At 47.7% G+C, this 25,127-nt stretch overlaps 1 protein-coding gene across 2 annotated transcripts in view; it reads left to right on the top strand.

Annotated features, from left to right (window-relative positions):
* The first annotated feature begins 11,186 nt into the window (after nt 1-11,186).
* Nucleotides 11,187-25,127, top strand: part of Ifnlr1 (interferon lambda receptor 1) — a 22,783-nt gene continuing 8,842 nt past the window's right edge. Inside the window, exons 1-4 of one of the 2 annotated variants that reach the window (XM_085838848.1) lie at nt 11,497-11,538; nt 15,404-15,527; nt 16,515-17,249; nt 23,676-23,857. In XM_085838848.1, coding sequence (XP_085694974.1) covers nt 23,740-23,857 — 118 coding nt within the window. In that variant the 5' untranslated portion in view covers nt 11,497-11,538; nt 15,404-15,527; nt 16,515-17,249; nt 23,676-23,739. Of the gene's footprint in view, nt 11,539-15,403; nt 15,528-16,514; nt 17,250-23,675; nt 23,858-25,127 lie in introns of both variants that reach the window. The other variant, XM_021161523.3, reaches the window with a different exon arrangement.

Below are 25,127 nucleotides of genomic sequence, written 5' to 3'. Positions count from 1 at the left end.
AGAAACCACAAGTAGCAGGGATCTCATAGCTGGAGGATAGAGTAGTGCAGTGGTCGATCTGCCCAATCTAGGCTCGCAGCCTGTAATCAATGATAGTAATTGAGTTATGTTTTCCTTGCACGGGCTTATTTGGGTTGGAGATTTACCACAATAACTCATTCGCTTATGGGAGGCTAGTGGATTTTTACAAACCCATCACAGCTGTCTGGGAACACCTAATTGCCTCTTTTCCACAGCTCAAGAGTGGGGAGCGTGATGACTTCAAGGAATTTCTGTCTCTTTCAAAGGCAGGAGTCATCTGCACCAGGGAAGTGCTGGCTGTTAAATGTAACTGGAAAGAGAGTGCAGCCAGGGGTTAAGGCTGAGATGGAGGCTAGGATAGGCAGCCTTTTGTTTGCCCTCTTCAAAGGCAGGAGGCATCTGGACTGGGGCGGGCAGAGAGGGGGATGGGGGGGGAGGCTACCTTGGTTCTTCACTCTGGATCATGTAGCCACCATCCTCAACTAAGGTGACCACAGTCAAATAACACAGCCCTTGGAACACCTCCTCCTGCTAAATGAGGCGTCTCAATAAATGACCTCCCTTCCTAAATATTCTCATGCCCTTCCCCAAAATTATATACTCCCCGGTTCACTCTGAATAAGACTTATGCATTCATCCACCGCCAACAAAGAAATAGGAGCAAGCTAAGATTGTTTCAGAGAGCTGCTTCATTGAAGATCGCCATTGGGAAGGCCTTCCTTCACCTAAGCTAGGAAACACTAAGCCCCCTCCTTCTACTCTCTTCTCCCAGTTCTCTGCACTTGGCACTCACTCCTAACCAGACTGGGATCTTACTGGTCCTGGAGCCCCCGACCTCTCCTTCTGGCCTGGTGGACACAGGCGCTCTGACACCGGATGGGAGGCTCCACTGAGGACCACCTTCCAGACTTTACTCCGTCCTCCCCGAACCAGTATATTTGAAGCCTCCGGATATCTCCAGAGGAGAGGCAGACCACGGGACCACCAGCCCTTTCTCCTTTAAGCCGCTTTTGTCAGGGTGTTGTATCGTCTGAGAAAGAAGAAAAGAAATGATGGTATGCATGTGCAGCAGTTGGGGGGGTTGGGGGAGAGCAAAAAACCAAAACCCACCCTGGTGCCGTAGTGTCTGATATAGCAGGGACAGCCAAACTTCAGCTTCAAGGATAGTTACCCACTACAGGGGCTTCTGACCTGGCCACAGTTTCCTGGATCTCTCATGTATAAGTCCTTACCTACCTGATATCAAACGAGAGCCTATTAAATCTCAGCCATGGAAGGAAGTGTGACCTCGAAGACTTTCTGATGCTGAGGTTAATGAGTCATAAGCCAAATTCGGCTCAGTAAATATTGAGTGGTGCATGGGCCAGCCAGAAGCCAGGAGGACTAAGTGACTGGAGTGTATGGAATGTTCCTGACCGAGCCCCAGTCAATAAAAGTTTTCTTGTTCACTGTGCAATGGACTGCTGCTGTGTGCCAGGCCTTGTCATGGAAGCCGCATTAAGGAAGAGAATTCTTTTTTTTTTTTTTTTTTTGGTTTTTTGAGACAGGGTTTCTCTGTGTAGCCCTGGCTGTCCTGGAACTCACTCTGTAGACCAGGCTGGCCTCGAACTCAGAAATCTGCCTGCCTCTGCCTCCTGAGTGCTGGGATTAAAGGCGTGCGCCACCACTGTCGGGCTAAGGAAGGGAATTCTTAAAAGCACACACAAAAGTAATTTCTCTTATGTTAACAGTTTATCTCCCAAATCCACATTGCCCTGAATGCAGCAGCTTTGGAAAATGAGGCTAAATGGGGGTGTTCAGGTTGTGTGGGCTTAGCCCTCACAAACAGGCTTCAAGTCACCATAAAAATGGCTTTTGTGCGGAGGATTCTTCCCTGCTCTCACACCTGAGAGCAGAGTGTGCCTTAAAGCAAGATGCGGCCACGCTGGCCTTGGCCTTCCCAGAGAAACAGATTTCTGTTCTTTAGAAGTCACCCGCTATTAAAGTTTGAATCTAATATGACTCAGGGACCTTAGCGTCCCGATTTTTTAGTTTGGTTGGGTTAGGTTTGGGATGATAGCCGTTGTTAAGACACGAATCCATGTAGCCCAGGCTCCCCTATAACTCACTATGTAGTCACAGAGAACCTGTTCCTTCTGTCTTCATTTCCTGATATCTGGGGTTACAGCCATGAGCCACTGTGCTTGTCTTATGGCATTCTGGGAAATCTAATCCAGCGCTTCATGCGTAGTAGGCACGCACTCTCCTGCCTGACCCCCAGCCCCAGGCTGCAGGGTTATGGTTTGAACGTCCAGCTCTCGGGTTTTGGTGATGTTCTGGCGGCTGTGGAGTGTTTGGCTCCAAGACCTGGCTGGAAGGAATAGTTCACTGGAGATGAGCCTGTGGTTCTGAGCCATTTCTCTGCCTCCTGGGATGCCAACCTGTGTGTGGCCCCTTGCCCACAGCGCACGCTCTCACCACCATTACCCACGGCGCATGCTCGCACCACCGTGAACGGACGCCTCGTCACACTCCTGTTCCCACAGACAGAGTTAGTCTGCTTTTTCTTCTAAGCTGAACAGAGACCCTGAGCTCAAATAAACCCTCCTTCCTTCAAGTTGCTTCTTCAAGGTCTTTGTTGTGGGTATTATTAGAAAAACAACCCGCCTAGTTTGTGATTCTGCTCCCAGCATACAAAACAGAAGTCAATAGAGAGCAAACTAAAGCCAAGGTCAGAGAAGGCTCCCGAGGAAGAAGCAAGAGTAGGCGTTGACTGTTTGACAAAAGGCGGGGGAGGGGTAAACCAGGGAGGAAATTCTGGGCACAGATAATAAATACTATTAGACAAGACCAAAAACAGGAGCGAGAAGGGGGACCTTTGTGACTCTGGCTGGAACAGAGATCCAGAGGGGAACTTGTGGGGTAGGCTGAAGCCTTTTGGCTACTGGGAGGTTATCTCGAAGCTCTTTATGGACTGGAGACTTTCCAGGTAAGCCCCAAGGGCCTCTAGGCCTAGGATAGAGTCTGTTCTAAATGGATAAGTGAGATGGCACCACAGATGGGAGGTGTTCTTTCCTGTGACCCAGCAGTGTGCCAGGGTGGCTCACACAAGCCCTGGAGTGACTTGTGCCCCATGACCTAGGGCTTCAAAGAAGCCACAGACTGGCTGTCCATTCTCTGAGACTGGCTGTCCATTCTCTGAGACTGGCTGTCCATTCTCTGAGACTGGCTGTCCATTCTCTGAGACTGGCTGTCCATTCTCTGAGACTGGCTGTCCATTCTCTGAGACTGGCTGTCCATACCCTGAGACTGGCTGTCCATTCTCTGAGACTGGCTGTCCATTCTCTGAGACTGGCTGTCCATTCTCTGAGACTGGCTGTCCATACCCTGAGACTGGCTGTTCATTCTCTGAGACTGGCTGTCCATTCTCTGAGACTGGCTGTCCATACCCTGAGACTGGCTGTCCATTCTCTGAGACTGGCTGTCCATTCTCTGAGACTGGCTGTCCATTCTCTGAGACTGGCTGTCCATTCTCTGAGACTGGCTGTCCATTCTCTGAGACTGGCTGTCCATACCCTGAGACTGGCTGTTCATTCTCTGAGACTGGCTGTTCATACCCTGAGACTGGCTGTTCATTCTCTGAGACTGGCTGTCCATTCTCTGAGACTGGCTGTCCATTCTCTGAGACTGGCTGTCCATTCTCTGAGACTGGCTGTCCATTCTCTGAGACTGGCTGTCCATTCTCTGAGACTGGCTGTCCATTCTCTGAGACTGGCTGTCCATACCCTGAGACTGGCTGTTCATTCTCTGAGACTGGCTGTTCACACTCTGAGACTGGCTGTTCACACTCTGAGACTGGCTATCCATACCCTGAGACTGGCTGTTCATACCCTGAGACTGGCTGTTCATTCTCTGAGACTAGCTGTCCATACCCTGAGACTGCCCGTTCATACCCTGAAACTGGCTGTTCATACCCTGAGACTGGCTGGCCCAGCCACACAGACCTGCCAGCTGCCCTGCCCCAGACACTGAGAACACTTTGCAGCACAGTTACTTCCACTTAATAGCCCTACCTAACCGCAGGTCTGGTATTTGGTACCCATAGCGCCAGCCACTGGTTACGTCCAGGGGCTGTGATCTTTGCAAATCAGGAAGAAGTTAAGACTTGGGGCTTTCCTTCTAGATTGCCCTTGGCTGTCTAGAAGGTGAATAGCAGAAGTCTAAAAACCACAGGTCTTGAGGGCAGACAGACAGGGTCTAAATTCAGCTGTCATTATACTTAGCTGTGTGATATATAACCCATGAGTTCCACCAGCCAAAGGGAAATATTAACACTAGTCACTGCATGAGGTTACAGCAGCAAATGTTAAAACATCTGTCCAATAGCATCCTGTAGCATTACAGGGCAACAAGGACCAATAAAAAGTGCCACCAACGTTTATCGATAAGGTGACATCAGTAGAGGTGCTGGGAATGTGGCTCAGTTAATAGAGTACACAGACCCCCGACAGCTCTCAGGTCAGGCAAGCACATGCTGACAGCCCCAGCTTTCTAGAGGTGGAGGCAGGGGGATTAGAAGTTCAAGATCATCATTAGGTAGAATTGGCTTGAGCACTCTAACTTATCCAGACTGTGGCCACAAAATGTCCTTTCAAAAACCAAGGCATGTGGACCCAGTTTCCTAATTGAAATGATTTTGTGGGTGGGGAAGCCTGGGAGAACTTGTAGGCAGATCTGTGGGGAAAGAGCCAGAGCCAGAGGTGGGGCATTCAACGTAGTAAATAGAGACCCCTGTCCCCTCTGCCAGTCTCCTAGCTTGGCGGGCTTCTAGGTCTGAAAGGTTTGCAGGGTGGAGAAGTCAGATTGTCTAAGGAGGGGTTAGACACTAAACTCTTCCCACTCTCGTCCATGAAGCAGGGTGAAGCAGGGCTGCAGGACCTGAAAGCAGAAATTCTACAACAGTTTGCATGTCCCAAATGTCTGCCGCCCTGGCTGAACTCAGGGCAACTTTTGGATCCAGCAAATTCTGTGAAAAGTCATCTCTCCCAGGAGCTGGTGAGAGAGACCTGAACTGGGCGCCAGGTGGGACCCAGCGTTGTGTCAGGACTGAAGCTCAGGAGCTCCTCTGCTTTGTCTGGTCCTCTTTTGTAGGTTCTGTCCCACCTGACCAGCTGTCACCAGTGCCCAGGCAGAGAACAGAGTAGTGACCCAGGGGCAGTGTGACCAGGGAGTCAGACAGGCCAGGTTCTGAATGGGACTGGGTCTGAGTCTTGCACCTTCCAGCTCACTAGGCTCTCAGAAAGAAGTTTCCACATCTGTAGAGAGGAGAGAAGGAGAAGGGGGGAGGAAGGAGGGAAGAGGAAGAGAGTGTGGGAGGAGAGGGGAGGAGAGAGAAGGGGAGGGTAGGCGTGGGAACTCAGTAGAGAAAGGAGGAGAGAATGTTGATCCTTACACCGTGACAGGGGCCATGAGATGGACTGGAAAGCAAAGAAAATGAATAAGAATAGTTTTAGACAGCTGTCCTGGTCTCCTTCTCTGAGGAGAACCAAGATTGTTTACTTAGGGACTGTGGAAGCCACACTCCTCCTGTTGACTGCTCCATCCCCAAAGCTTCCTGCCCTCTCCTCTCTAACAAGCCAGTGCCTTTGCTAGCCAGCTCTCAGTCAGACTCAGTAAATAAAACCTTTTATTTCTGAAACCCCTTCACCTTCAGGGTTGTGGATCCACACAGCTATGGTTAGTTTTAGAATAAGAGTGACCTTTCTCATGGGAAAGTAGGACCTGTTACTTTGTATACAGATTTAATTTTTCTAATTAAAAATTTAAAACACGATCAGAGAGCAGAGGCTTTTAAAGGAAAACGCTGTATGAGGTGCTGACACAGGCCAACAAGGCAAGTGAAAGTGTGTGGGTGACAGAGTGAGTTCAGGGCTAACCTGGGCAACTTAGTGAGACATGACCTCCAGGGGGCCTGGGTGGCAGTGTGCTTGCCTATAGCATGCCTTAGGCCTTTGATTCAATCCTCAGCACTGTCAAATAATTAAAAAAAAATCCTTTTGGGGCTGGAGAGATGGCTCAGGGGCTAAGACCACTGGATTCTTTTACAGAGGACTTGGGGTTCATCTGTAACTTCAGTTCCAGGGGATCCAATACCTTCTTCTGGAGTCTGTAGGTGCTGAATGCATGTGGTACATAGGCATGCATGCAAACAGAACACAGTGCCAAGCAGATCAAAGACCTCGACATAAAACCCACTGAACCCGATAAAAAAGAAAGTGGGGGAAAAAAGCCTTGAATACATTGGCAGAAGTCAGCTTCCTGGGGAGAACATTAAAAGATCCCAGGATCAGCAGTTAATAAGTGGGTCTGTAGAGGGATTTTAATCCAGCATCATGGCTACCTTTAATCCCTCTGGCTGGCATACAGACACACCCTTAGTACTCACCTTTAATCCCAAACAACGAAAGTAGTTCGAAGCAGGAAGCACCTATGTTTGAAAGTAATGTCTAATTGAGAGGCAGACAGAGTGACGAATCAGAGAAAGACTTGACAGAATAGGACATACCCAACTCTCACGAGAACAGAGAGAAAAGAGAAGCTACCCAAGACAGAGCAGCTCCAGGAGAGAGAATGGAGAGAGGACAGTTTTACAGGGACACTGGTACAGAGGCAGGCTGCAGAGAGGGACAAACTCGACACAGGTGAAGACAGAACCAACTAGAGAATGAGAAGGAGCCAGAAGATTAGAATACATTGCCAAAGTTAGTATGAGGCCAAGCAGAGCAACTCAGTCAGAGGCTGAAAGAAGCCAGTTTGAATCAGCCAGTATGGAGAGGAGTTTTGAGTCAGGACAGTTAAGTTGACCAGAGTTCCGAAAGAATTAGAAAAGGTGAGCTTATTCAGCAGTAAGTCTCAGAGGCTGAAAACACTTTAGACCCAGATAAGATTGTATGGAGGCTAGAAGCTTCCAGGACTAGGCCTAGGTTAGCAGATGGAGGCCTTGGAGATGACAATGACATCAGACAATTAAAATATACTTTTACACAGGTCCTCATGGGACTGAAAAACTTTTGTAAGGCAAAGGACACCATCCATAGGACAAAATGGCAGCCATAGAATGGGATAAAATTCTCACCAACTCCACATCTAACAGAGGGCTCATATCCAAAATACATAAAGAACTCATGAACTAGACATCAACAACCCAATTAAAAAACAGGATGTGAATCTAAACAGAGAATTCTCAACAAAGGACCCTCTCGTGACCGAGAGAAACAGTTAAAGAAATGTTCAACATCCTCAACCATCAGAGAAATGCAAATCAAAGTGATTTTTGAGGTCCTTCTTACACCCGTCAGAAAGGCTAAGATCAAAAGTACAAGTGACAGCTCACACTGATAAGGACATGAAGCAAGGGGACACTCCTCCATTGCTGGTGGGAGTGCAAGCATGTAAAGCCACCTTAGAAATCCATATGGCAGTTTCTTAGAAAATTGGCACTTGATCTACCTCAAGATCCAGTTATACCACTCCTGGGCTTACATCCAAAGGATGCTCCATCCCACCACAAGGGCACTTGCTCAACTATGTTCAAAACAGCTTTATTCATAACAGGCAGAAACTGGAAATCACCTAGATGTTCCTCAACGGAAGAATGGGTGAAGAAATTGTGGTACATTTACACAATGGAGTATTATTACTCAACTGTTTAAAAAAAAAAACCATGAAATTTTCAGGCAAATAGATGGAACTAGAAAAAATATCATACTGAGTGAGGAAACTCAGACCCAGAAAGATAATTGGGATATGCACTCACTGGTAAGTGTACACTCGCTGTAAAGGACGATTGTGCCACAATCCACACACCCAGAGAGACTAAGTAACAAGAAGAGGACACAGGAATCTCCCTGGGAAGGGGAAATAGATTTCACAGGTGGACCGGAGGGGCATGGGAATGGGAAGAGCAGAGATGGGGGGGGGTGAGAGAGAGGGGGGGGAGAGAGAGAGAAAACTGGGAGAGATGACTGGAATTGGGGGACACTTGGGGGTGAGGTAGAAACCTAGTGCACTGGGAATTCCCAGGAATCTACAAGGGTGACCCTAGTGAAGACTCCTAGTAATAGGGGCTGTGAAGCCTGAACTGGCCATTTTCTGTAACCAGCCAAGCCTTCCAAGGGAAGGACTGGAACACCAACCCAACCACAAAACCTTCGACCTACAATTCCCCCTGCCTGCAAGATGTGCTGGGATAAAAGAGTCCAAGAAATTCTGGGATCCGCCAACTAATGAACTTGAGACCCAAGCCACCAGAGGGAGCCCACACCTGACACTGCCTGGAGTCCAGGAACCAGAGGCTGGATGCCCAGAGAGCTGAGGTAGAAGAAAAAGTCAATGAAAGGATGCCTAATCCTGCTCTTCTCTGCTTGTAGACTGCAGCCTGGCAGAATCACCATCTGAGAAGCTTCGCCCAGCAATTGACAGGAGCAGATGCAAAGACCCACAGCCAAGCGTTAGGCAGACCTCAGGGACTCCAGCAGAACAGGGGTGGGGGCTGTAGGAGCCAGAGGGGGTGAAGGACCCCAGGAGAACACAGAATCAATTATCTAGGGCTCAAAGGAGCTCACAGAGACTGAACTGGCAATCAGGGAGTGTGTGTGGATCTGACTTATGTCTTTTGTATACATATTACTAACGATGTTTTCGTGGAACTCCTAACAGTGGGAGCAGGAGCTATCTCTGACTCTTTTGCCTACTTTTGGGGCCCTTGTCCATCCTTAACATGAGAGGGGGTGCCTAATCTTATTGCAAGTTGATATACCATGTTTGGTTGATATCCCTGGCAGGCCCGCCCTTTTCTGAAGGGAAATGGAGGAGGAGTGGATCTGGGGGAGAGGGAAGGTGGAAGGGAGGGACTGGGCAGAAAGGGGGGAGATGGATACATTGGCAGGGAATGTAATATATGAGAGAATTAAAAAATAGATAGAAGAGCCGGGCGTGGTGGCGCACGCCTTTAATCCCAGCACTCGGGAGGCAGAGGCAGGCGGATTTCTGAGTTCGAGGCTAGCCTGGTCTACAAAGTGAGTTCCAGGACAGCCAGGGCTATACAGAGAAACCCTGTCTCGAAAAACCAAAAAAAAAAAAAAAAAAAAAAAAGATAGAAATCAATAAATTAGCATTGCCTTTTGAGTGAAATAGTTCACTACTGTCTTTAGAGTTCTCATCTCCGGGATAGTGTTTGAGTTTCTGTGGAAGAGCAAGCAAAAGCCAGACTTGTTTTTCTGAGTAGCAAGGGAGCACGTGAGAATGATGTAAGTTGAATACAGCCGTGAACCTGAGCACAGTGCAGTAGATAACAAGAAAGGAATTAGCTGCGCTTCTTGTCTCTATAATTAGCCTTTTGTTTACTTCACCACTAACCTGCTCATAAGAAACAGTCATTACTTGGGGAAAAAATGTAAAGAAAAAAATCCTCTTTACTCCAAAATAATGGCCATTACTGTAGAGGGAGATGTCTAGATATTTCTTTCTATGATGTCTAGGAAGACATAGCTTTATCCAGCTTTTTGCTCCTTTTGTTTTAATTGAAACAAAGTCTTGAGTAGATCAGGCTAGCCTCAACTGGATCCCTATAAAGCGGAGAAGCAGTGGTCTTCACTTCAAAATAAGAGTCCTGGGGACTACGAATTCGTTTGGTCTTCATTTCAGAATAAGAGTCGTGGAGCGAGCCGGGCGTGGTGGCGCACGCCTTTAATCCCAGCACTCGGGAGGCAGAGGCAGGCGGATTTCTGAGTTCGAGGCCAGCCTGGTCTACAAAGTGAGTTCCAGGACAGCCCGGGCTATACAGAGAAACCCTGTCTCGAAAAACCAAAAAAAAAAAAAAAAAAAAAAAAAAAAAAAAAAAAAAGAGTCGTGGAGCCCCAGCAGAGAATCGGTTTGTGTTGAGAACTTGCAAAGTAGAGTCAGCCCAGAGAAAAGGCAAACATGTTTGGGGCACCAAATGTGACACAAAACTGGTTTTTATGCCCCTAATCTCATTTCTCGGCTCTCTTTGGTTCCCATTGGCTGAATTCTTCAGGGAGCTAAAATCTACCTGCTGTTTAGTATTGTCCCCTTCCAGAATTCCTTATCTGAATGGTACAGGACACAAACCTCTCCTTTTCTGATATGTGAGCTTGCAGGCAGGCAGACTACCTGTAACTTTCAACCCTAGAAGACACTGACGATGCCTAGAGAAGCAGACACCAGCTGCTAGGCAGAGGAAACAGGGGCCTAGAGCCCCTCCACCATCTCTGACGAGCCCTAAACACACCTCATACTGAAAATGGATCATAATGATTGATTTCTTACATAGCCAAGGTTAACCTTGAACTTCTGGTCCCCCAACCTCTATCAACCCAGGGTTGGGATTGCAGGACTGTACCTTAAAAAGCTCATAATTTTAGGATGTGTTTTTGTGCTTCTCGAATGTAGTTTAAAAATCCCAGACACTTCTTGTGCTGGGCCTGAACAGAGCAGAGTTTAAAAAAAAAAATCAAAATAACTCGAGTTAAAGTTAGGTCCCCAGACAGAAACTAAGCTGTCTATTGACTCTCCCAGGAGATCAAGAGAAACCTAGCTAATGGCCTGCTTTCCCAAAGTTCCGCTTTTGTTCTTTTTCTATCTTGTATGTATTCTGCAACAATTCCATAGAGATATCAATGTATCTATGTGGTATCCACCCCAACTCCCCATTCGCACTCCGTGCAGGCAAAATGCAGAAGATGAAGTCCACGACCCTTAATCCTTACACACAAAAGGACACACACACACACACACACACACACACACACACACGTTGTTGTCCTAGCCTTGTCCCGACTCTACCTATAAGGAGAGTAATTTAGAAAGAACCCGCTTCCCCTTCCGTGGTTCCGCAGGTTTCAGGTTTCGGCCATTCTGTTTACAAAACCAGCGTTTCCCACTTGGCTAGTTAGAATGGTTTGTGTGGTGGAATGAAGTGTCCCCTGCTCCAGGATAGAAAACAAAGCCTGAAGCGATGTCCTTTCTGGTTAGTAGCGACACAGACCGCGTTGCATTTTAGGACAGCCTCCTCCAAGCTTTTACCGCGAAGTAGGCGGGGAGTAACAAGCCTGCCGGGAATTTCTGCAGAAACTTGGTAAGAAACTCGCAAGACAGGCTGGGTGCCACCCCCCGCTCCGCCTGCAAAACGGGAGTCTTGTCGGTCTCCTCGAACTCTACCCTAGGTGCTGACTATTACTCCTCATCGGAACCCCAGAACTGGATTTCTTGTCTGATTTACAAAAAATGTTACTGAGAGCCCCGCCCCCACCCACGGCAGGCGACAGGGGCAGCCCTAGGTGAATCCCCACCCGTGGCACCGCCGGAGGCTCCTCCTCCCTAGGCCGCCGCCCTTGTCACCTGCCGCCCAGGGGCCTTGCGGCGGGCGGCGGGTCCCCAGCGGCGGGGACCCGGGGACCGAAATGTGGCGGGCCGACCGGTGGGTGCCCCTATTCCTGTTCCTGTTGCAGAGTGCCCTAGGTAAGTACGGACCGCGGGGACCGCGAAGATGTGCCACCCACCGGAGGTCCCGAGAGGGGACTTGGTGTTGGGCCTCAGGGATTCTGTACACTTGCCGCGGGTTTGCTTGGTCCCAGAGTGAAACAATCCTGAGCTTGGACGGCCTTTTCTGGACGAAAGGATCCCGGTTTCCTTATTCCAGGCAGGGCCGGGAGATCCAGGCACAGACACCGGAAAGCGTTCACTTTATTTGTTGACCGAATCCCAGAGTGCATACCTGATTGACCCTTTTAAATAGGGGACATACAGGAGCTGCCGGGATCCAGCTCTGGTTGATCTGGTCCCTGCTAAGAGACTCTTTAACGGGGCGTTTTCTCTCTTTTGTCTTTCATCTGGTAAGACATTGGGGCACAGAATACCCGAGGCCAGGACCCAAGCACCGAACCCCAATTTTCCACTCATCAACTTCCCCAGGGAGGAAGCCATGGGCATACTTCAGAGTCTTAGACGCAGTCAAAGGGGCCGGAAGGGTTCTTAGACCGATAAACATCATAAACGTTCATATTATTTTTGGTTGCTTCTTTGTCCTGGCCACTGTGTCCTCGTTAAGATTTTCAACCCAGCTGCTCTAAGTCGTAGACAGTCATCATTTTTAAGTGAGGGAAACTGAGGCTCAGAGCACTTCATAGGTTGCTTTAGAAGTACCCCAGAGGGGCACACACAGGGCAGAGGAATAAGGCTGAGCCCTAGGTTTGCCCATGACCAGTGCTGCCCCTGCCCTGAGCGAGCTCACAGCTCTGTAGCAGTGTTTTTGAGTTAATGAGGGTCTTGGGGGACACGGGATTATGTTCCATCCCTGACACAAACTGGTTTAGTTAACATTGATCTCTGAGCCCAGTGTCTCTTTGATGATGGCTGTGGGTAACACCTGCCCCAAGGGGTAGTCTGTCCTGAGGACTGAATGACATTTTATACAGTGCTATACCAGTCCCTGGAACCCTTGAAGACTCTGTGAAGTGTGGCAACTCTGAACTGTGACTTTCCCCATGTGGCCAAGCTCGAACTTTGGGCCTGTCCTGCTCATGGATGGCTCACGGATGGCTTAAAACTAAGGGGCTTACGCACAGAGTGGCCTCTTGCTAGGCAAACTGGAAGCTGAGTTTAACTGTGGTGTCTCAATTATGCACCTTCAGGGCACAGGACAGGAGAGAAAAAGACACCCACATCTGGGGTCAAAAATGAGGAGGCACCCCTGGCGTGGGCTTGAGCTGAGAGAATCATGTAGACTTGGGCTTACCTTGCCTGGTGCCTAAAAAAAATGTATGGGTCTCCATGGTGACCCACGTGACTGAATTCTCCCTGTGACCATGAGCTCCCGTGGGGCAGGGGATGGAGTCATTTCCTTCTGTTCCCTGGTACACAGAGGAAGATAGGAAGCATGGGTTAAAGCTGGCCAGGTGTGGTTGTTCCTGCGTGTATTCCTAATACCCAAAGAGGCTGAGTTAAGAGAGTACCGCACATTTGAGCTAGCCTAAAATAGAGTAAGCTGTTTGTCTCTACCATAGTCAAAAGGGGACTGGCGAGATGGCTCTGAAGGTAAGCGTCGCTGACATTCAATGGGCGAATCTACACGTTAGAAGGAAAGAACCAATGTCTGCAAAGTGAGCTTTTACCTCCGCATATACACCATAGCGTGCATCACACACGCGATAAATAAATGTAGAAGGTGATTAAGGCAGGTGGTGGCGCACGCCTTTAATCCAGCACTAGGGAGGCACAGGCACGTGGATCTCTGAAGCCCAGGTCAGAACTACACAGATACATACACAGAGAGACCAAAACAAACCTGCTAAAAAAACAAAAACAAAACAAAAAACAAACAAACAAAAAAACAGACTAAGACTGAGCCCCAGGAGAAACCAGAAGAGGAGGTAAGCTCAGAGCTCACACCTGACAGTTGGCTTGATCTAGATTTGAGCATCTAAGAGGGTCTTGGTTTCCCCACCTTTCCTGGGAAGCTCATAGAACCTCACAAGTGCTCAGCTCAGCTCAGCTCAGCTGTCATGAGTGTCGCCTCTTAGAAGTAGCAAGGTAAGCTACCTGGAGGAAGTGCCATTTGAGTAGAATCTTTCAAAGGTTAGATGGTGAACTCCAGGCAACCTAAGAAAAGACATCTAAATGATGGTTCCCACAGCTTCGCCAGCCTATGGGGAGCTGCAGAAGATGTTAGACAGGTGGTCAGGCTACCCAGACAAGTCATCAAACACCTGGATAAGAGGTGGGGACTTTATTCTTAAGGCAAGGAGACAGTAGGAAGCCTGGGCATGGAGCAAGCAGCTGAGGTAATTAGTAACATAGCTAGTTATCTGAGAAAGAAGCAATAGGGTTGGAGAGATGGCTCAGGGGTTAAGAGCACTGACTGCTCTTCCAGAGGTCCTGAGTTCAAATCCCAGCAACCATATGGTGGCTCACAACCATCCGTAATGAGATCTGATGCTTTCTTCTGGTGCATCTGAAGACATTGACAGTTTACCTACATATAATAAATAAATCTTTGGGCCAGAACTAGCGAGTGGGGCTGGAGTGAGAAGGGGGAAGAAAAAAGAAAGAAGCAGTAGGCAGAGACCAAGCAAAGGTAGCCAGGGAACATGTCACAGAGAGACAATGCAAGACAATGCCATCAAAGGAGTGTGAGGGAAGCCAAGGGGATGGCCAGATGTTGGGAACACCATGTGCAAAGGCGGGAACACCGTGTGCAAAGGCTCAGAGCAGGGAGCAAACCACGGGGTTCCCCGAAGAGCCACTGGAAAAGGAGGAGGAATGGGAAAGAGGGACGGCCATACTGGGAAGCCTCTTGGAGGTTTCGATAAAGGGTGGACGGGTAACCTAGAATTCCAGCAAGAGGGAATGGCAGAGTGTCCATCCATCCTGGTCTTTAGCAGGCACTGTCAGGGAGCTGACCGTGGTGGTTTTCACAGTGAATTAATTCCCTTTTCATTGCTGGAGGAAAGATAGGTTGGGACTCAGGGTTTCAGAGGGTCTAGGGCCCAGTGTGCTGAGAAAGGCAAGGCAGCGTGGCTTTACACTACAGAAGCTGGAATGTGTGGTGAGGGTTGCTTGCCTGGGCTGGACCCAAAGCAGAGAGAGTGGGCTGGATCAAGGGCTTGGATATAATGCTCAAAGGCTCACCCCTATCCCACCAGTCAGGTCCCACCTCCTATGGGCTCCACGGCTTTCAAAATGGCAGCTTAGAGCTTCGGGTCAACCATTCAAACCACGAGTCTGTGGGAGGCATTTCAAGTTGAAACCAGGACACATAGGATGCTACTTGTGCCTGGCAGAGCGCCTAGGACCCAGTTGTCCAGTCCACAACCAGGTGCTCCTTACAGAAGTCTTATCCTGGCAAGTCTTCCGTGGCTCTCGTATGATTGGCAGGCATTAGGCTCACCGGGAAGACCTCGACACATGTACCATGGCATACACATATGTGTCACACATGCACACACACACATGGACATGCACACACATGTATGTACATGCACACACACGTTCACTAATAATAAATTCAAAGTTAAAAAACATAAGAAGGAAAACAGAATGCTTGTTCCAAGAATCTTTGGAATTCAGGAAACGGTATGGGGCCATTCGTTGGCTCCTGGCCCATGGCAATCGGGTGGAACCCACCCCCAGGTGCCAGAGTTCTCGTGGCACAGATGGGACACTGAGGGCTGGGGACGAGAAGGGGCTGCCATTCAGCAGCTGGCCGGTGCTGCTTCCTCATAGGAAGTGAACACCTGTCATGCCTCTCATTCTTCAGCTATTTGTACCTGTGCCAAGGTTGGCCAAGAGCTCCAGGTAAAGTTTATGACCTCCTTCTCTTCCACAGGAAGGCCCCGTCTAGCCCCACCCAGAAACGTGACACTCTTCTCCCAGAACTTCACTGTTTACCTGACATGGCTTCCGGGGCTTGGGAGCCCCCCGAATGTGACCTATTTTGTGACCTACCAAAGGTATAGGGGAGCCTCTGTGCTGGCGGGTGGGGAGACGGAGGAGTGGGTGGGGAGACGGAGGAGTGGGTGGGGAGATGGAGGAGTGAGTAAAGATGGAGGGGCTTCCCTGGGCTATTTGCATTCCATGTGGTCAGCATCCAGAAGTTCTCTGGGTCACTGAAAGGGGCTTGTGTCTAGTCCATGCGGGGAGGGGGAGCTTTTTTCTTATTCACTTTACAACGCGAGGGAGGAGGGGCTTTGGGTGGAGGTTAGAGGCGGTGGGAGAGAGACTGGATGGAGAGCCACAGGCTTGCTGGAGATAGGGTGAGTCTCTGTGGAGAGTTGGAGTAGCGCCTGAGTGGAGCGGGAAGGGCCAAGTCACCAGGGGACGGAAATACCTGGTGTTCATATTAGTCACTCTTCTGTTGCTGTGATAAAAACACCACAACCAAGGCGACTTATGGAAGAAAGGGTTTATTTCAGCGCGTAGGTCCAGAGCCCACAGTGGAGGAAGCATGGTGGCAAGGGGCTGGAATAGGAAGCTGTAAGATGACAGCTTCAACAGAATGTGAAGAGAGGCTAGAAACTTTTAAAGCCCCACCCCAGTGATGTCCTTCCACCAGCAAGGCGGTGCCACCTCCCCAAAGAGCGCCACCGACTGGGGCCCAAATGCTCAAAGACCTGAGCTAAGGAGGGACATTTTTCACTCAACCCACCAAAAAGATTGTTCTAGCCAATGGGTGAGGGTGAAGAAGTGGCCAAAGGTCTGGTCCTGCTCCCCGTAGAGCCCAGTCATTGAGCTGGACAGAGCTACTGGGTTCCTTATGACCTTGGAAGCCCAGGCTGCTACTACTAGGCTGGAGGAATCCAAAAAGTGAAGCCCATCTCAAATCCTTCTTTCATTTCTTCTTCCCTCCTCTCCCCTCCCCTCCCCTCCCCTCCCCTCCCCTCCCCTCCCCTCCCCTCCCCTCCCCTCCCCTCCCCTCCCCTCCCCTTCCTTCCTTCTAGTGGTGGGAGTCAAACCCAGGAGCCTCATGCATGTTAGGCAAGCTCGGGACCACTGAGCCACACAACCACCCAGCAGAAGGTTTTAAAGATCAGATTCTGTGTTGTGGCTGCGCTGGCCTCTACCAAGCTGATGATTTTTTTTAGGTCTTTGTGGCCAACAGCGGGGTCGATCATGGACATGCACGTGTGTACTTGTTCAGTTAGAATGACTGATGCATTCATCCAACCTGCCACTTTCCACCTAAGTTTGATTCTTTGGGATTTGTGCTAAATGTCTCCTGTTGACGGTGTTTATGCTACAGCCTTAGTTGTCACAGCCATGGGAGAGGGTAGCCTTTGAAGAACCTAGAATTACTCACTACTCATTTCCTTCATCCTAAACTCTGTCTAAAGGACGGTCTGCACTACGTGTTTTTGCTCTAGAACAGTGTATCCCAGCCTTCCTAGTGCTACAGCCCCTCATGTTCAATACAGTTCCTCATGTGGTGGTGGTGACCCCCAACCGTACAATTATCTCTGTTGCTACTTCATAACTGTAATTTTGCCACTGTTATGAATCGTAATGTAAATATGTGTGTCTTAGGCAACCCTATGAAAGGGTCTTTCGATTTGCTCCCTCCAAAGGGTCGAGACCCACAGGTTGAGAGCCACTGCTCGGCTCTGCTAATTTTGCAAGGCTGTGCTGACGTCTGTCACTGATTCTGAGCTGGCATCTTCAGGTGCTCACAGTCTCTAGTAAGTCCTGGTTCCTGGTCTTTTTATTTCAGGAAAATTTTCTTAGCCATTTGCATAAAGTCCTGTTCCCCAAACAGGAAATGGGTTTGTGTAGTGCACCCCCTTTTGTACCTGGCTGATTTAATGACCACCTTTCTGGAATCCACCCACATCACAAGTGTCCATTCATTTTCTTCTTCACTACTGAGTAGTATTCCAGTCCTGAATGGACTTTTTTGTGTTTCTCCATTTTACCCTCAGTGAATTTTTGAGCTGTTTCCAGGTTTGGGGTGTGTATCAGTTTGCAATGGCTGTTACACACTCTTTCATTATTCCCCCAAACTCATGTTCTCACAGACAAAGGCATCCACTGGTGTCTCAATAATCCCAAAGGTCTTTCCTTACTCCGGCGTTCGCTGTAAGTTCAAAGTTTCATCCATTATCTAAATCAGGGGCGGGTGTGACTTAGACTATGACTCACACCGAGACAAAAGTACTCTCTCTCAGTGGACCTCAGAAACCACAGGAAGTCATGTTCCTCTACACTGAAACGGCAGCACAGGGGTGAGAGATACATAGCCATTCCCAGAGGGAAAGTCAGGAGAGTGACAGATGCCAGTCAATCCTGGTGAGGCAGCCTCCAGTAAGATTTTTTATTTTACAGATGTTCTTGTTAGAGATTTCTTGCTTGAGATTGATGACATATGCCTTTAATCCCAGCACTTAGGAGGCAGAGGCAGGTAGATCATTGTGAGTTCAAGGTTAGCATGGTCTACATAGTTATTTCTATCTCAAAAAGAAAAAAAAAAACAACAACAACAACAAAAATAAGCCAAGCAGTGGGGTGGCACAGACCTTTAATCCCAGCACTCAGGAGACAGAGGCAGGCAGATCTCTATGAGTTCAAGGCCAACCTGGTCTACAGACTGAGTTAAGGACAGCCAGGGCTACACAGAGAAACCCTGTCTCAAAAACAAAACAAAACAAAAGCAAAACAAGAAAGTGTGTGTGTGGGTGGGATGGTGGTGGTGGTGGTGTAGTACCCAATTAAGCTACTCAAATTGATCCTAGCAGCTGTGGTGCTCCATGCTACCCACCCCAATGTTCTGGGTTCCTGAATGAAATACACACACACGCAGCCTTTACATTTTGATATGCCTAAAACAGCTCAATGGCTGGCCACTTCCTAACCTCCACATGAAAATCCATCTCCCTCTGATATTCCCAAATCATTACTTATAACAATCTATATTCCCTTTGCTGCTCCGGACCCAGTCAGGCAGCCCTCTTGAGGCTGCTCCAGCTCCTACATGGTGGCCATGCTCTCTGCCTCGCACCTTCTCAGGCATGGTGTCTTTCCTTCTCCCTGCATGGCGGATCCCCTTCTCCTTCCTTGGTCCCTTGCCCAGAAATCCTAAAAGTCCCACCTCTGTCTGCTCTGCCCAGCCATTGGCTGCTGGCAACTTTATTTACCAATCAAAACCAACTGGGGGCGGGGTCCCTCAGTGTCTTACATATGGATGTGTGGATTCTCGTGCAATTTGGGGAACCCAAATTAACTTAATTCAAGCAGCAGTAGACCAAACCCACTACATTTACCCCTTTTTGACCAGTTAAAAGGCTCTTATCTCTCAGATGTACATTGAACACAATTATAACAATTATGTAAATTGTAAAATATGATATACACTTACAATGTCCAGTCTATCATATTTGGCAGTTTAGATAAATTACCCTATCTTCTACCCTAACTTAAGAGTTTACAATTCTATACCTGAACTATGTTTTGATTTTAACTTGCATTATTATCTGAAAAAATCTTTTCAAATCTAGATCATCTTTTTTAATGTTAAACAACTTAAGTTTGATTTTGAGACTATAACTAGTCTTCAACCCCATCAGAGATCTGAGAATGAATTAAATATTACTTGAATATATAGGAAGCACAAAAACATAGTTTCTAAAACTTAAACAATTTGTAGAGACTGCCTGGACAGACCCCCTATATTCCTCATAACATTGGAGCATCTTTCTTTCTTTCTTTCTTTCTTTCTTTCTTTCTTTCTTTCTTTCTTTCTTTCTTTCTTTCTTTCCTTCCTTCCTTCCTTCCTTCCTTCCTTCCTTCCTTCTTTCTTTCTTTCTTTCTTTCTTTCTTTCTTCCTTTCTTTTTTTTCGAGACAGGGTTTCTCTGTATAACCCTGACTGTCCTGGAACTCACTTTGTAGACCAGGCTGGCCTCGAACTCAGAAATTCGCCTGCCTCTGCCTCCCGAGTACTGGGATTAAAGGCGTGCGCCACCACGCCCGGCTGGAGCATTTTTCTTCAGCCTTCTGGTCTGGATCATCTGACAAACCTTAAGTGAAGCAAGAATTATTCTGAAGGACCAGCTTACACTGTCTTGGCAGAGCTAAGCTGTCGATCCCGCATCTTGTGTCCTTTCCTGGACAGTATTTTTCGTCTGCAGATGAATTGGGGCAATTCTTGCCCATGTTACCTTGCCACAACTGGAGCATCTCCATGTGGAGGTTACAATGCCCAGTATCTTCTTTGAACTGTGAAAGGGGTACTGTCAGGAGCAGGCATGTCTCCTAGTCAGGAGATCTATTAATAAATGAGATGATTGCAAATGCCATGTTCTGTGGATCTGTGATGCTGCTGTAGGCTATCTATCTATCTATCTATCTATCTATCTATCTAGTATATCTGAACTGTTAAACCTTGACTACTCTTAGCTATTTACTATTTGAATAATATTGAAAACATTTTATAATAATTAAATCAGAATTTAATATTTCCAGAAGTTTACTATCTGGCCCTTAACTTGCACTACTTAATCCCCCTAAACGGTTTGTAATAGCAGCTAGAGAAGGACTGGGTCTGAGCCTTGTATTCTCCTATGTGTTGCATTGGCACAATGCCTATCTAAGAGTGACAAAATTAAATTTAAATTTGTATCAACACACAAGGATTTATACCAATGAAGACTTTAAACATGTATCAATTTATAAATTCTGTACCAATGTAAGAAAATATAACTTCAATTCTGCATCAAAATTTAGAGATTTCTTCCAATGTAAGATTACAGCTATAAAATGTTTTGTGTAAGAGTAGACTTAGTAATCCATCCCATTTCTTATAATATTGCTCTATCCCTTTCTCCTCTCAACCCCCTTCCCTTTCCCTACGAAAGAAAGGATGGAGGGAAGGAAAGGAAACAGAAATCCCCAGTCTAAGCTCTCTCTTTAGTTTCCTCTCTGTCCAAAATGATAATCATTTCCAAATTATCCCTTAAAATGACAACTATCTATAATTTATAAAATAACCATAACCAGATACCCAAAACCAAGGAATAAGGATGACGACTCTCCACGGCTTCTTCCGGCTGAATAGGGGTGATGAATATATATTTAATTTTTAAGGGGTAGGGAGGGTTAGAAAAGCTGGGAAAGTTGGTTAGACTTAAGAAAGCTAGCTTTAGCATCCTGTCTGAAAGGCTGGATAAACCGAGGTCATTGGGAACCAGAAGCTAGACCTGAAGCTGTTCTGGGAGCAAGTCTCTGGAGACAGCCGCAGGAGGAACGAATGGAGCTGGACAAACAGGTCATTTCAGCATCCCTGAGGAGGAAACCTGTCAGAGCTGCATCTCGGTGTTTCATTCTGCAAAATATGAATCTTAGAACCAAATTTTTAGAATTATAGAGTTATTTGTATGAATTGTGCAAAGTGCACAGGTCAGTTAAAGATAAAATGTCACTCTTTGTTTGAGCAGGTGAAAGGCATCTGTGTTTTTTATGAGTCAGTTTGATCGATAGCCAATTGTAATAAATCTTCGCTCTTGCCATGTGAAGGATGCCATGATGGATCTTAAGGATTCGGTAACCAACAAGGTTTACCGGCTAATTTTAACTGAAGTTTTGGCTAGAGTCACCTTTATGTCGAAGCCAGTTTCAGGGTGCTCCCCTGTGGAGGGATCAGCATAACAGGTTGCCTGTCCTGTTTGGTCTTCTTGATTTTTTTCTTTTCTTCCTATGGTCACGATCCTTAGTGGGTCTCCCCTATCACATCCGATCCATATTACTATCATATCTGATCCATATTACTATCATATCTGATCCATATTACTATCATATCTGATCCATATTACTATCATATCTGATCCATATTACTTTGGAAGTGATCCAAAGCCTTTCCTTCTCTCCTGCTAATACAAACACAGAGCCTCTTTCCCAAAATAGCAACTCAAAAAAAAAAAATCACCAAAAATATAGATTGATTCAACTTAACAGCCTCCTTTTCCTTTAGGCCTGATTTATTTTGACCCCTCTCACAGAGGATTTGTAATGCCATAACCACCAAACCTACAACTACCTGTATTTTGATAATTAACACAACTGACAACAATTAAAGTAATCTTAAACAAGTATTGTTATCCGTTTGAGACGGAGCTCCTTTTTTTTTGAGATCAGAAGCCTACATTTATTTTATCTGTTGAAATGGGGCTCCTTCCCCAAGATTAAAGGAGCCCGCTACCACCTTCCCAACTGCCCATTTGGTTTTTGTTTCGCTTCTGTTTTAGAGACAGAGTCTCATTGTTTTTGTCTTGGCTGGCCTGAGACTTTCTATGTGGATCAGGTTGGCCTCAAACTCACAGAGATCATCAGCCTGCATGTGTGCTGTGATTCAAGTCCTGTACCCCATGCCCAGCCTCTACTTCCATCTTTACATGAGTTCCAGGGATAGCACGTAGGTGGCCAGGGTTGTGTGGCAAGCACCTTTACCTGTGGAGCCAGCTTCCCAACTCCACGGATAAACTCTTAAAATGATAAGTTAAATCACATCAGTGGACCTTAGCCTGTTGATGGTGCTCCAGCAGAGTCTGGGTGACTTAGAGGTGGTAACTATCTCTTTCTCATTCCTGGGGTCTACGGAGCCCAGGTCAGGACACTAGCAGATCTGGTGCCTGAAGAAGGACCTAAGATTATGCCTTCTCACTGTGCCTTCCTCACGTGGCAGAGAGGCCAACCCTATGACCTCACGTGAGAACGAGACGGAGCATCCGAGCAGCTCTCTGAAGCCATCTTTACTAACCATGTTGTCTCTATGATGTAATAACCAGAAAATTGGGTTTCAGTTCCAACATTTGTTTGGAGGAACACATTAAGTCTCCATTAAGTGCCTAGTGGCTTCCCATCACACTTGGGATAAATTCACATCCTAACTGAGACCTGACATGACACCACCTCCCAGACCCCCTTATTCCCTATCTACTGGGCCTCATCCTCCCTTTGGGCTTTGGCTCTCTGGCCTTCTGGCATCTCTCTGGGTATGCCCAACTCCTTCTCATCTGTCCCAGTGTGCTTTCTTTCCATTGCTGCGATAAACATCATGAACAAAAGCAACTTAAGAAGGAAAGGATATTTTTGGCTTACATGTCCAGATCTCAGTTGATCATTGAGGGAAGTTGGGACAGGAACCTGGAAGCAGGAACTGAAGCAGAGATCGTGGAGGAGTGCTGCTTACTGGCCTGAACTTCATTGCTTGTTCAATTCGCTTTCTTATACAACCTAGGGCGGCCACTTGCTGAGGAGTGGCGCCGCCCACAGTGGGCTTTTCTCTCCTGTATCAATCAACGGTTAGGAAAATGCCCTTTGTCTAGGGGACAATCTGATGGAGGCATTTTCTCCATTGAAGTTCCCTCTTCCTGGGTGATCCTAGCTTGTATTAAGTAAACAAAAACTACCCAGCACGCCATCCCAGGCCTTGGTTCTCTTACTCTCCCACTCCATGTCCATCACCCAGTTTCCTCTTCTTTCTCACTGGGGAATTCCATCTCTCTGGCCTTTTTTGAGCCTCCCTTTGAAAGTGGTGACTCTGTTTTTATCATTTTATCACTGCATCTACTAGCCACAGGGTTCGTCTTGTGGGCGCGACGATTGTCCCTTGTTCCCTCCCATCAGCTACGAGTACCTTGGGGAGGCAGGAGCTCATTTGTTGTGCTTTGCTGATTCGTTGGTACCTGGAATAATGCCTGGATATAGATTCGTTCTTTGACTTCCATATCCTGAGGATGCTGCAGTCCCATGAAGCCCTATGGATTCCCCTCTGACATCCGCTCAACACCAAACATGGCCTCTGGCATACAATAGGTGAACTACTGATGCCTGAGGAAGTCAACAGAAAATATCCACTAAGATTAGTGATGGTGGTTCCACGAAAGCCTTGTGAGGAGACCTGCAGATGGAAACTGAGTTTGAGGGGGAAATGCCCTACTAAAGGATCCAGAGTTATCGAGAGGAGAGGCAGGACTCCACACTTCTCTGCCAATGGCTGCGTGGCTGAGCAGATGGACAGGCAGATGGACCAATGGCATCTGGCAGAAGGGTGGGGTTTATATTTGGGCGGCCCTCTAACCGTGACTCACCCTCTTCTGTTGCCCCCCAACCCCAGCTATACCAAGACCGGTTGGCGACCAGTGGGGCATTGTGCAGGTATCAAGGCTCTGGTGTGTCCCATGATGTGCCTGAAGAAACTGGACCTGTACTCCAAGTTCAAAGGACGAGTACAGGCAGCTTCCGCACATGGCAGGTCCCCACGGGTGGAGTCCCAGTACCTGGAATACCTTTTTGACGGTAAGTCCCGAGGCTGAAGAAGCGCTTGCTATTCTTGCAGAGAACCAGCCTTTGGTTCCCCGTACCCATGTCAGGCGGTTCACAACTCCAGTTCTAGGGGATTTGACGCCTCTTCTGGCACTCACACATATACATATATACATACACGCGCGCGCGCACGCGCACACACACACACACCCTTTTTATGAAGAGGCTGAGTGAGAACATCAAAACAAATCGTGTGTGTTAATATGTGTGAATATGTGTTCATGTGTGCACATGTATGCATGTGTGCTTGCAGGGTCATCCCTCAGGCACATCCCACCTGTTTTTTTGTTTTGTTTTGTTTGGGTGTTTTTTTGTTTTTTGTTTTTTGGGTTTTTTTTTTTTTTTGTATTTTTTTTTCCACGTAGGATCTCTTACTGACCTGGAACTTACCAGATAGGCCAGACTGCCTTTTCCAAGCAAGAGATCCAAGGTGCTCCATTGTCCCTCCACCCAGGTCTCACCATAGACAGCCAGGACAGAATGGAATTATGAACTCACTCAGATAGCTAGGCTGAGGCCCCTGATCCCTCGTTTCTTGTCAACTAGGAGCCTCTCCAAGCTGCTGAGAATACCTGAGTTTCTCCTCATCTCCCACTCCCTTTCCTCAAACCGGAAGTGACACAACTGGGTCCCAGTCAAGTGTGGCATCTCACCACCCTGTCCTCTGCTCTTGTAGGCCTGCATGGCCCAAGGGCAAACTTGCCACTTTATGGCTCTAAACCTTAACTGAAATTCCTTTATCGACTCAACAATGAGACCGCAGGCTGGCCGAATCCAGAACATCCTTGGTGGGGGTTCTGCCTGCCGTGGGCTTTCTTCTCAGCCTCCAAGTTCACATCTTTTGCAAGTGCAGAATTCATCCCCCCCCATGTCAAGGTCCCCCAAAGTTCCCTGTTATTACAACATCAACCCAAGTTCCAGGATCTCCCGGCAGTGTCTGAAGCAGAGAGTCAGGTAGCTTAGGTATGGACCACTCAGTGTGGCTTCTGGGCACACAGTTCATCTCCACCTCTGAGCTGATGAGGCTGAAGGAAACCATCTGTGTTCCCTGTGTAGGAAGGTAACAAAAACAGAGAAGACCAGGGCTTTGGTCTGAATTTGTCCAGCCGGGCAAACAAATTCCATTCAGGTTGACATTCTGGGACAATTCTCCTTGACTCCCAGAAAAGACCTCTGCGCTCCTGCTTCTTGAAGTTTCCACTTCCAGGGCAGGCCTCCTTCTCCACCATGGGCCACAAGCACC

Source organism: Mus caroli, unplaced genomic scaffold, assembly GCF_978045245.1.
Source record: "Mus caroli unplaced genomic scaffold, Mus_caroli_1 scaffold_6, whole genome shotgun sequence".
NCBI lineage: Eukaryota > Metazoa > Chordata > Mammalia > Rodentia > Muridae > Mus > Mus caroli.
The sequence above is the reverse complement of the archived record's forward strand: the minus strand, read 5'-3'. Positions and strand labels throughout refer to the sequence as shown.